Source organism: Alosa sapidissima, chromosome 14 (assembly GCF_018492685.1).
Source record: "Alosa sapidissima isolate fAloSap1 chromosome 14, fAloSap1.pri, whole genome shotgun sequence".
Lineage (NCBI taxonomy): Eukaryota > Metazoa > Chordata > Actinopteri > Clupeiformes > Clupeidae > Alosa > Alosa sapidissima.
In genome coordinates this window covers 15,887,403-15,899,983 of record NC_055970.1, presented here as the reverse complement: position 1 = coordinate 15,899,983, position 12,581 = coordinate 15,887,403, and the positions used below count along the sequence as shown (strand labels likewise).

The 12,581-nt window shown below is 45.0% G+C and overlaps 1 protein-coding gene across 1 annotated transcript in view; it reads left to right on the top strand.

Annotated features, from left to right (window-relative positions):
* The window catches only part of pias1a (protein inhibitor of activated STAT, 1a), a 46,056-nt gene that overhangs the window by 25,752 nt on the left and 7,723 nt on the right, over positions 1-12,581 (top strand). Inside the window, 8 exon segments of the mRNA XM_042061917.1 lie at positions 5,404-5,488; positions 5,670-5,717; positions 6,030-6,120; positions 6,299-6,433; positions 7,054-7,159; positions 7,437-7,510; positions 8,926-9,086; positions 11,767-11,897. Of these exon segments, the coding sequence (XP_041917851.1) occupies positions 5,404-5,488; positions 5,670-5,717; positions 6,030-6,120; positions 6,299-6,433; positions 7,054-7,159; positions 7,437-7,510; positions 8,926-9,086; positions 11,767-11,897 (831 nt within the window).

The window sequence follows — 12,581 nt, the reverse complement described above, 5'->3', positions numbered from 1 at the left end:
ATTAATGATTTTAATCACCACGTTTCACGCCGCAATCCAGGCCAATTAGAAATTCTGATGAACAGTGCATACATAATGACAGCCACCAATAGGGAGAATTCAAGCGAGGGAAGTGGAGAGAGAGAGAGAGAGAGAGTATAGGGGGGAAAAAGAGAGGAAGTGTCAAACTTCTTTCTCTTTTCCGAGGGTTTCCACAGGAGTGACAGACAGAGTTTCATTTTTCTTTCCTCTGGGCTGTGAGCGAGGTAAAGAATAGGGTGAGTCGTCGGCGCCGGTACCCTGAGGGGAACGGGGGGGGGGGGGGGGGGGGTGAAGAGCGAGCCGAGTCGTCCCAACGTAAAGACTGGCGGCGCATCTGCCGTGAGAATCGTAGAGGCTGCCGTTTGAAACTGAGCTTAAGAGCTTTTCTAGAAGCTTCCACAGGCACCTTAGATGTGCCTTCGCAGCCCAGAAGGAATTTTTATGGGTGCGTGTGTGTAAGCAGGAGTTACACAACATCCTGAGCTCCACTGCGTTTTCATTACCAGGACTCGTTTCATGGCACCACCACGACCCCTTCATGGCACCACCACGACCCCTGTTTCTGTTGGCACACCAGAAAATACACACACACACACACACACACACATACACCCAAACTGAACATGCATGCACTCTCAAGTTAGATTCTTATGGCTAACTCAGCAGCAAGTAGCCAGCACACACCAAAACCAACATGCCCACTAACCCACACACAAGACAAGAATACACTCAGCAGCTTAGCACACATCGCACACACAGATCTCCTCCGCCAACACTGAGACACACACACAGCATAACCCAGGCGTCATTGTCCTTTTTTTAGTTTATGCCCACTGCCCACGACAGGACACCCCCGCAGCACAGCAAACACACCAGCCCATCTAAAAAAAAAATCACCACACATCTACTTCTGCTGTGAGCACTCAGCCTTCCCCCGCAAACAAAAACACAATCTGCCGTCCACCCGCCTGTGGACACGGCCAGCGACGGCCGGATCCCTGCCAATACGGGGAAGAGGATAGCCGTGACTTAATACCAGCAAGCATGCAGCACCTCAGGAATTTCCCAATTAGCTGAGCTACAGGGTAGGAGGGTGACGCCGGAGCGTGTTTGCGAGATTGGTTGAGTAGATTGAAGCAACAGCTTTGAAACGTGCCCCCGCAAGCTGCAGCGCGTGTTTAGAAGTCATTTCAGAGAATCGAACATGTCTTTGATATTGCACCGTCTTTTTGTTTTCAAGGTGAAGTCAAACTTAATAATAATAATAATAATAATAATAATAATAATAATAATAAAAGATTTGAGGAAGTAGCAATAGATGTGATCACAGTTCTCCCTTTAAAAAAAAAAAAAGAAAGGAGAAAGCCCCCAGGTTCTCTCATCTCACCTTATCTCAGTCAAAGATTCAGATTAGATTCAGTCAAACTTTAAAGGAAGAGATGATCCCTTTGTCCTGATGCTCAGCTGCAGTGAGACGGGTCCTGGAGGACCCGAGTGAGTGAGATAGTATTGCACTCACTATTTAGCTTTGTCATGTTGCTCAAGTAACAGGTTTGTTTTAATGTTAAAGAGGGATACTTGTTCTGTGTGTGTGTGTGTGTGTGTGTGTGTGTGTCTGACCGTAGACAGAGACTGTGATCACCCTAGACAGGCAATAGCAGAGGGTTCAACTCTCATCGTCTGCACATCCCCTCATAAGAACAAATCAAATGCTGAAGACCGCAGGGCTATTTTTAGCATCAGTCACCGGGGGTGGGGGATTGATTTTTTTTTTTCTTTTTTTTTTCTTTTTTAACCTTTCTCTCTTTTTCTATCCCTTACACACACTCTCCCTTGTTTATCTCACTCTCTTTCTTTCTCTCTCTCTCTCTCTCTCTCTCTCTCTCTCTCTCTCTCTCTCTCTCTCTCTCTCTCTCTCTTTGTTTCCTTGGCTGTTGTAGAAAAGAAAGAATGCAGCAGCTCTTGAGCTCTCGCTAATTGTGTGGTGTAAAATCTGTCCTCCAGGCTTTAATTGCCAGCGTTGTTTGGCGTATGAGGACTTTGTGAATCCGGTTGAGGGCGAGGCAGGTAAGCCGATGATCGCTCTCCGCTGCTCTGCGAAGACGGTAATGCAGCTCAGCACCGCGCTCAGTCCCTGCTGAGGTGGGGCTCAGACCAGGCAGGTAATGGCCTCAGAAACCCAGCGCTGTCGGGCAGCTACAGTGATGAGATCCTGAGGGAGAGAGATGAACACTGCTGAGGGCACTCAGGATCTTGGCACCTCTTGTTGGGTGGTAAGCTGTGCTGGCCCAGTGTGGGGAGCAAAGGTGCTCCTCAACACTAGAGTGCAGGAACAAGGCAGAGAGGGCTACACACACACACAAACACACACACCACCCAAGAAAACACACACACACACAAGGAGATAAAATGATGTGTTCCATTTGTACTCGTAAGTCGTTATGAATAGGAAGTTGCAATTGGAACACCCCCTGAAGTCATATTTCCTACTTGTCAGCTCGTGGGAACCCCAAGTTCCCCCGAGTTCTAATTTCCAAGATGGCTGCACCCATTACCAGTAAATGAGAGCCACAGATATGCACTGTTCATTAGCAGTTCTGTCCTGTTTGTGCCTTTTTAAGTCGTAGAAACAAAAATGTTTTAAGTGTTTAAATCTTTATCTGACATACATTTAACTGTGCAATACTGTGTAAAGCATCATTACTAACTCATATTGGTATATCTGGTATCAATCGCCAACAACAGCCAATTGTTCCTCGACTTTTACAACTAGAATGCATCCAACTCTGTTTTTACTCGGATGTGACACAATTCCCAGTTACCACTTACGAGGCAAATGGAACACAGCAAAACCTGCTCTCCCCCTAGCAAGGGTTGAGAGCAACTTTGAGTTAAAAACAGTAGCTATTTCTAGATAGGTTTTTTCATGCAGTAGTACAAACTTTCATCTACATCTGCAAAGGGAGGTGAATTGCGTTGTAAGTGCTGGCTGTGTGTGTCTGTACGAAGAGCTTTTTTAAAGAGGTTTATGGACGTGCTTCAGAGGTGGGCTTTTGGCTTGGGTTTTAGTGGATGCGTGGGTACGCTTATCTTTAAAGAAAGGGGAGCTTTAGAGAGAGCGGCTGCCATTTTTAAGCACTCCTTTGTGCTAAGGGAGCGGAATACAGGCAGCCAGTTAAGGCTTTTTTGTCTCACCTGTTGGCCCGCTGCAGAGTGCAAGTCTTGTCCTTAAAGAACCCTCCCTGTCATTGGCACTGGTATTTCCAGCCTTCAACAGCTTATGTTTTGGGGGTCATGGGGTTTGATCACATTTCATGGCAGGCTAGGAATGTTTTGGGGGTCGTGGGGTTTGATCACATTTCATGGCAGGCTAAGAAGGTCATGGAAGTCAGAGGCGGTGTGCAGGATTCTCTGTTGATTTCCATGATTGACGACTTATGGTCGTCTTCTGACGCACCTTTGCAGAAGAGGTGTGCGAAAGTCTTGTTTTTCGAATTTAGGCGGAAAAGATCAGAATGATCATGTCAAAGCATATTACATAAACATGATTGGTCAACAATCCTGATGACGCACATTAACCAAGCGAGCGTGAGACTGAGCCTGCTAATTGGATAGGTTTCCGCAAATGCAAGTCTTCTCCGCCCTCCAGACTGACTGGAAACTATTCTTCATGGACCTCTGTTTTGTATTCCCCCTCATCTGTTGGGAAATGCCATTCATATTCTGAAAACATGCAGTTGATGATGAACATTGTGTTCACTTTGTCACTTCCATTGCCTGAGGGAGTAAAATACATTAGTGACTTCATTCCAGAGAGTGTTTTTTATTTTATTTCAGAATGTCACCAAAAAAAAAAAGAAATGGCCCCATTTATTTTTTTATTATTATTGTTATTATTTATGCACATTGGAACACCATCACATTTCTGTTGTGTTTGTAATAAACTTGTGCTGGTTTGAGTCATCTTACGTATGGATTCCAAATGTGTGTTGTGTTCCGTGGCACGGCATGTGGCTGGCTAACTCTTGAGAGGTGGATTGAACTCGTATTGGATGTGATGCCTGACCCTGGAGCGGAGAAGAATACACGGTGGAGGTCTTTCTCTCCTGTCTGTGAGAGTAGGGCCTGAGTAGCACTGTCAGTCACACACACACATACACACACACACACACACACACGAACGAACGAACGAACGAAAGACAGGCCTCCCCTCCCCCACACACTGCTCATAATGAGATAACATACACAGAGCCCCTGCCTGAGCCTCTGGATAAACATACACACGCACACATACACACACAAATATACCGCCTCTGGATGAACACATAAACACAAGCCCCAGTTCTCGCTCACACACAAACACACACTTGCACGCACACACAGAATCTTGCACACCAAACACACTTGCACGCACACACAAAACCTTGGTTAATGCATTTTCTCTCTCTCTCCCTTGCTTGCCCAGTCTCTCTCACACGCTTTCTTGCTGGCTCTGATTCTGTCTCTCTCTCTCTCCCTCTCCCTCTGCCTCCCTCTCTCTCTCCCTCTCTCTCTCCCTCTCTCTCTCTCTCTCCCTCTCTCTTGCTCGCTTTTGTTCTTTTTTTAAACTTTTTTTCTCTCTCTCCCATCTCGCTCTCTCCCTCCCATCTCGCTCTCTCCCTCTCCCTCTCTCTCTCCCTCTCTCTCTCTCTCCCTCTCACTCTTATTCTTTTTTACTCTTTTTTTTTTTCTCCCTCATTCTTTTTTTACTCTCTCTCTTCTCTTTCCCCCTCCCTCCCTCTCTTTCATTCTTTTTTTCTCTCTCTCTCTCTGCCCCCTTTTATGTCCGTCCCTGTCTTGCTCTCTCTCTCTCTCTCTCTCTCTCTCTCTCTCTCTCACTCTCTCTCTCTCTCTTTCAGTCTCTCTCTCAGTCTCTGCAGCGCATAGGCCTATACCCTGTTTTTTTTTCACGCTGGGATGTTTCGAATTACTTGCTCAAAAATACCTAAATAATAACGTGTCTTTCAATAAAAAGGCTACTAAAAAAACTCTAAATGACTGGTTGCTTGGCTACGCATGCATGCGGGTGGATTGGATAGCATTCTGTGGATGCTGAACTCAGAGACTTGAGGTCTTAGATCTCTCTTAGCATGCAAGAAAAGAGAAACACATTAATCATGGGGCGAAGAGCCATGCTAAAATATTCATATGTTTCATAACAGAAGACCGCTTAATAGCTATATTAGAGTGTGGCTCAGAGATGTGCTGTTGTTTCCTCTGTGTGGTCTCACGCTTTGTTTTTAAACAAGGTCTCTCTTTCTCCATCTCTCTCACTCTTTCTCTCTTTCTCTCTCTCTCTCTCTCTCTCTCTCTCTCTCCCTCTCTCTCTGTTGTTGTGTGCAGCCTCAGATAACAGTCAGCGCTTTCAGGAGACGTGTTTCGCTTTCGCATTGACACCTCAGCAAGTCCAACAGATCAGCAGCTCAATGTAAGTCCCTGACCAAGCTGTACACGCAGCCAGTACATACTATTCTATTTCCACAAACTGTTCCTGTCACCTCAAATAAATACTCAGATGTAAACTAGAAAGCATATTTCATGTCAAATTTCCAGTGGTTTTGTTTTCCTTGTTTTTGAGTTTTGACCTTTTGACCTTCCTGCTCTCTAAGGGACATATCGGGGACCAAATGTGACTTCACAGTTCAAGTTCAATTAAGGTATGTATTCACCTGGTTCAGCGAACTGTAATCACTGATGGGAGGGTGTTTTTTCATTGCGATAGTGACTGATGTGAGGGTGTTCTTTCATTGCCATAACGACTGATGGGAGGGTGTGAGGGTGTTCTTTCATTGCCATAGCGACTGATGGGAGGGTGTTCTTTCATTGCCATAGCGACTAATGGGAGAGTGTGAAGGTGTTCTGTCATTGCTATAGCAACTGATTGGTGTGAGGATATTCTTTCATTGCCATGGTGACTGATGGGCGGATGTAGTGCTGTTCTTTGATGGTCACGCTTCTCTGGTCTCCAGGTTTTGTTTATCAGAAACAAGTTGTCCTCAGGAAGACCACTTTCCGCCCAACCTATGTGTGAAAGTCAACGGCAAGCCCTGCAACCTCCCGGTGAGAGTACAAAGCAAGCTGTTTAAAAGATGATTTGTCTCCTCAAGAATAGGCCTACATGGGTTGTTTTTTCTCTTGTATATTGGATTTGAAAGAATCCGACGTATTTAAGCAGGAATGGATTTTTTGTTACATCTGTTGATGCGTGGGTAACCTCTCTCGACCGGTTCTGCTGCAGGGATATCTTCCACCAACCAAAAATGGAGTAGAGCCAAAGCGACCCAGCCGACCAATCAACATTACCTCACTGGTCAGACTGTCCACCACAGTGCCCAACACAATCGTGGTCTCGTGGACCTCGGAAATCGGAAGGGTAAGCTCCTGTCTCTCCCACTGTCTGACATCACGCCAAAACTACAGTGAGTCACAGGTTTTATAATAGGGCAGTGGTAGGTAGGGTGGGTTTGATTCCCGACTGCCATCACTGTGCCCTTGAGCAAGGCACAACCCTGAGATCTCTGGGCAGACTGGCCCTTGTAATAATTGACATGCAAGTGGCATTGGATAAAAGCGTCAGCCAAATAAAGAAGTATAAGTATATTATGCTACCGTCAGTGTAAGCTCAATAAAGATGCATTTATACGTGCCCCTAAAATGTAACACAGTAGTGGGTCTATTGAGCAAAGTGAACTTCTTATGATTATGGGTAGGGTAAGCGGGCAGCCCTGACTGTTACCAATGACTTTGTGAATGTCCTAAATGACTCAAAGGAATGTAATTATCATCTCCTATTTCACCCCCCCCCCCCTCTCTCTCTCCCTCTCCCCCTCTCTCTCCCCCTTTCTCTCCCTCCCTTTCCCTCTCTCTCTCTCCCTCTCTCTCTCTCCCTCTCTCTCTATAAACCCATTTGTCTTATCTCCCGTCCTTCCCCTCTCTGCCTCTTGTTCTCTCTCTGTCGTCCCCTCTCTGTCTCTCTGTCCGTCCCCTGTGCAGAGTTACTCGTTGGCGGTGTACCTGGTGAAACAGCAGTCGTCCACAGTGCTCTTGCAGCGGCTACGCTCCAAAGGCATCCGGAATCCAGACCACTCCAGGGCCCTCAGTGAGTGCCTGTCAATCGCTCTTGTTGCCACGGCGACACATCACACTTTAATCACATCACATCACAGTACAACAATTAAGCTCAGTTCCGTCTCCTGTCTTAACAAGACAGGGTGCTCCCCAACTTTTAACAGCAATACCTTACAAAAAAGTAATGAGAGTAATTTAACTTGTAAAACTGAGCGTGTTGGTATTTCAGAAATGTTCTGAGTGGGTGTGTGTTGGTATGTGATGTTTTGGGTGTGTGATGATAATGGCTGATTCTGCCCCTCCCCCAGTCAAAGAGAAGCTGACAGCAGACCCTGACAGTGAGATCGCCACCACCAGCCTGCGGGTCTCCCTGCTTTGTCCAGTAAGTGCGGCAGCACCCTGACAAACCCACCATCTGTGCCCTCACACAAGGAACAGAACTCTGCAGCCTCTTCTCCTCTCCTCTCTCTGTGCATCATGGAAATCTCTCTCCCTTTCCCTCTCCCTCTCTCTCTCTCTCTCCCTCTCCCTCTCCCTCCCTTGACAAAACCATGGCCTCTGCATCCACACTCAGTGAGCAGAGCAGTGCAGCCTTTTCTAGTCTCCTCTCTCTGTGCTTAATGAAACTATCCCTGCAGTCTGATGGCCATGCCAGCCCTGAGAGCTTAGGCCCACAGTCATGAAAAGTCATGGAATTGGAAAATCCCATTCCTAGGTCATCCCATTCCCATTCCTAGGTCCAGGTCAAATCATGGAATTCAGTAAATTGATTGAAAGTTTTGGAAGTCATGAAATTTTGTTATACCAGGGACGTAGGTAGGAGATGGTGTACATCATGTCAGCGAATCTGATTTCTTCCTTCATAGATAAGGAATGGTGGGGGAGAAAGAAAACTTGTTTAAGCCGCATTTCATAATTAGACCCAACCTGTGGTGTAAAGTAAGCTATTTTATACTTATAGGTTGTGAAAAGTCATGTAAATTTCATTCAATGTCATTGGAAAGTCATGGAAAGGTTTTGAAATGTTGTCAGTGAAAATGGATGGATCCCTGCAGCTCCCCAGTCTGTTGAGGCGCTTGTTCTACATCTCATCCTCTCCTTCACGAGCTGTCAGCCTCCGCTGGAGGTCAGAGGTCAACCCTCCTCTAATTACGCAAAGACGTCCCCTGCCTAGTTCCTGTTGTCATATTTAGTTAGTGATTATATGTCTCTCTGTGCAGCTATACCACTGATGATTGTATAAAGCTAGATATGAGAAGGTTCTGTGTAGAATTTGTTAAATGACATACTTTTACTGAGTGAAAGAATAGTGTGTATGATTTTTTAGACCTGAAATTAGATGTGATCTTGCCCTCATGGCTCATACATATTTTAATCTGTGTGCTTGAAATGTTTTAGGTGTAGACATACTTCCTCCATTTCTCTGTGCCTCTTATCTGTCTGCTTATCGCCTTCACATGCCTCTGCGTGTGTGTGTGTGCGCGTGCGTGCTTGCTCACCTGGCTTTGTGTGTGTGTGCTTGTGTGGACCCATCCTGGGTGCATGCTTTTTAATGTGCACCTGGGAGTTCAAGGTTTAAGTTCACGTGTACCCGCATGGGCGTACCTGCTGTTTCATATTCCCTTGTCATGGAGCCATCTGCTTGATGTCACTTTGTTTGTGTGTGTCTGTTGGCATAGTCAATGTTTATTTTATGTCTTTATCTGTCTGTACCTGTCTGCATACTTGAAGTCATGTTCTAACATGCCTGTGTGTGTGTGTGCGTGCGTGCACACGTTTTGCGTGCGTGTGTTGCAGCTGGGGAAGATGCGTCTGATGATCCCGTGCCGAGCGCTGACCTGTTCGCACCTGCAGTGTTTCGATGCCACTCTCTACCTCCAGATGAACGAGAAGAAGCCCACATGGGTGTGCCCTGTCTGTGACAAGAAAGCACCCTATGAGCACCTCATCATTGACGGGTAAGAGCCCACACCCACCCCTTCCCAGACTCCCTACGAAACACCCTATCATTGACGAGCAAGAACCTGAATCCACCCCTCTACAGACCCTCTACAAAACACCCCATCATTGACGAGCAAGAACCCGAATCCACCCCTCCACAGAACCCAGAGTCCTTCTTCTGACGCACGTCAAGTGACGCCAAAGTTTAGAACTTTATTTTAGAAAATGATTTTTAACGGAGCAAAGCCCACTAGCGGCATCTGACGAGCGTCGACGCCAACTTTAAGAAAGTGTTTCTATCTCTTGAGCGTCAAATACATAGACAGGAATGTTGCCGCCAGTGGGCTGTAGCCTTTAAGGAAAATTCCGGTATTTAGCACTTTTGAGTCCCTTTTCTGGTTTGTTTTGGATGAACTAGAGTGATGGACACCGAAATTTTGACTATTGGTCCTGTCTCGACCTTTCTGACTCGTTTTGAATCGCCTTTGACTACTCAGAGTGGTTGCCAACAGGCATACTGTAGTAGGCTACTCAAACATGTCCTAAAACAACCCTTAACGTTCGTTTTCAAAACAGTGCAACTCACCGAGTGGTTAGTGGTGGTAGAGATGCTTCCCGTCTCCCACTTTTGTAGGGGGCATGACGGAACAGCTTCGGGTCTGAATGTTTTCAAAGCGTCTGCTAAACATCTCTTTACCTCGACATGAACACCGATCCCCACCAATGTTCCCTCTAATTTTTTTCAGCACTGAGCAAATATTTTGTTTTCTGAGCGAACATTTCAGCACTGTGAGCAATTCGCAAACCACGCAACCTGCCGAAAATGACCACAAGCCTGCGTTAGCCATAGGGAATTCAAAGAGATGACCGCAAAAGCATAAATATGTCTAAAAAGGTTGATATTTATTCAATATCCTTTATAATGGTTGGACTTGTGGAACATTTTAATGATGGTGTTTTACCAGTCAGTTTAGTTGAACTTAAAGGATCTTTGGTTGAACTTCAATAAGGTTTAGAGAGGTAATGACTGGTTCACTGGTTATGACTGATAATGATATATATATATATATATATATATATATATATATATATATATATATATATATATATATATATACATACATTATATAAGTATCCAAGGTGTTTACTAGTCATTTCTCAGCAGGTACATTTAAGTGGAACTTCAGTGAAAGAAAAATGCTAATGCAGTGCTTATTAAATTGACTATTAAATTGACATGGTGTCATTTTTCCTAAAGGTAGCCTAAACAATTTTATAACTGGAGTGGTTTGCAAACTAGGCTACAAAACATGTCATTTGAATTTCATTGAGAAAGATAGGCCTATCTGGCTATGTGGCTCATCTTGTCTTGTACCTGACGCTTTAGTAAAGCAGCCACTCCTTTAAGTCTGCCCAACATTAAAGGTTGTATCAGCGATTTCAGGCACAAAAAAGGCCCAAACATAAATGATCAAATTCATCTAATCTTTCCTAACGATCCGCTAGCTGTCTGCCATAAGCAGGCCGTCAAAAAAACGCGTCTCTGTAGTCAGCCTAGGCTCCGAGATCTGTACACAAAAACAATTGCTACCAACAAGTGTTGGCAACCACTCAAAGGCAAAATAAAATGTTTCTGGTTGGGCGACGAGATTCGCGTTTAGGAGAGTTTGAATTGCACGGGAGGGAGGGGAAGGGAGTAGCGAGCTAGCTCTCTGTTTTGTTTGAACATATGTGATGTGTCGTTCAGCCGTAATCGCTGATACAGACTTTAAGCACCATCTGAAACATACCCTTTTGCATGGACTGCGTAGAACTTGGTAATGGCATCAAGGATGTTTTATGCAGGGCATCCTGAAAGCTGAATGATTCCAGAAAAAAACTGTCTTGTAAATGAAATCAGTTTGCTTCCGAAACGTAATGTAAAGCACAAGCATCGTGCCATATGATCGTGTATCCTGAACTGATAACATGGACATGTTGGTGTTAATTGCTACCATGACATTGTCGATTAATTATGACCGCCGCGCAGGTCTATGTATTAGGAGATCATAGGAAATCACGCCACTCCTTTCTTAAATATGTCTGAAAGTTTTTACCTACCTGGACCATCTTTTGTGTCAGATTGGAGTATTTCATCTAGCCACTAATGTTTAAACGTTAGGCAGACTTTTTCTGGGGCATCTGCTCTGCCTTTCTTTTTGCCATGGTAGCCTGGAGAAGGGCCCGCCTAAAGGATACTTTGTATGTAAACATTCTAACTTGGGCTACATCCGGCTTTGTTGTCAGACATGTCAGTATTTTAAATGTTTATTACCTAGCCTACATCGCTGTTGATGCTCAGATTTTTAACCCCTGAAAAAAAATCGTTTGTGTGTGAAAAATGTGCACGGTCTGAAAAATCTATTGCGCGGCCGCGCGCACAGCTTAGAGGGAACATTGATCCCCACCCCAGAGGCCTCTCTCCCACAACCTGCAGCTGCCAGCTGACTCTTCCGGTGTGGACTCATTAAACCATTTAACTGTGACAGACAGCTGCTTTTTAAAGGTCCTTGTTTGACCCTCACACCCAGCAGAAAGCAAAATATGTGGAGTATGATGCACAGGTGTTTAAAAGCCAACCCAGGGATTGAAGTCAGACTGGTGAGGTGGAGAGCAGTGTTGGTTTCCTGCCCGCTAACTTCCGCGCTGCTCCTGTAGGTTGTTCATGGAGATCCTGAACAGCTGCGACGACTGCGATGAAATCCAGTTCAAGGAGGACGGCAGCTGGGCCCCCATGAGGTCGAAGAAGGAAGTGCAGGAGGTGCCTGCTTCATACAACGGACTGGAGGGTACGTTACGTTCTGCTGAGGCTGACACACTTGCTCATTCAGGGGTTGGGGCTACGACACTTTACACATACTTTGGCATCAAATTGCACATTAATAAACATGAAATGTAAATATGGCAGAATTAACCAACCGGTGTTAAAAGGTCAGAAATGACACTACACATGGTAAAAGCATGTGTTAAAAGGACACAAAGCACATAAAACAAATAATAATTTAGTTAGCATAAGTAAAAAAAAATGTAGACTTTTTTTTTCAAGCAGCTCGAATTGAAAAAGCAGATTGACGGAAACTACTTTTTCTGAATGTAATTGTACAGTCTCCTCTAGCAAATGGTCTTAGAACTGGTGGAGCTTGTCCATTACAAATCTTATGCATAAGACAGGAATTGGTGTATTTTATCAGGTTTTCCCAACTAAGCAACCCATATTTTGACAAAACCAGCAGTAATGGGCAAAGTAGAGTGAGCTAAGCTACTCTATAAGCTACTGGCTACCTAGCTCTAGTTAGAGCTTCCAGGGTAGCGCTGTAGCTGCCTGGCTGCTTTACCAATTTGGGGGGTTTTCATACTGACCGTACTCGGTGACCTCGAGAAACAGACATCTATATGAAAAATTGCCGGATTTCTCCATTAAGCTCCATTTAAGCTACATTTTGCAAATAGCTTGCCCATCATTAAAAACCAGA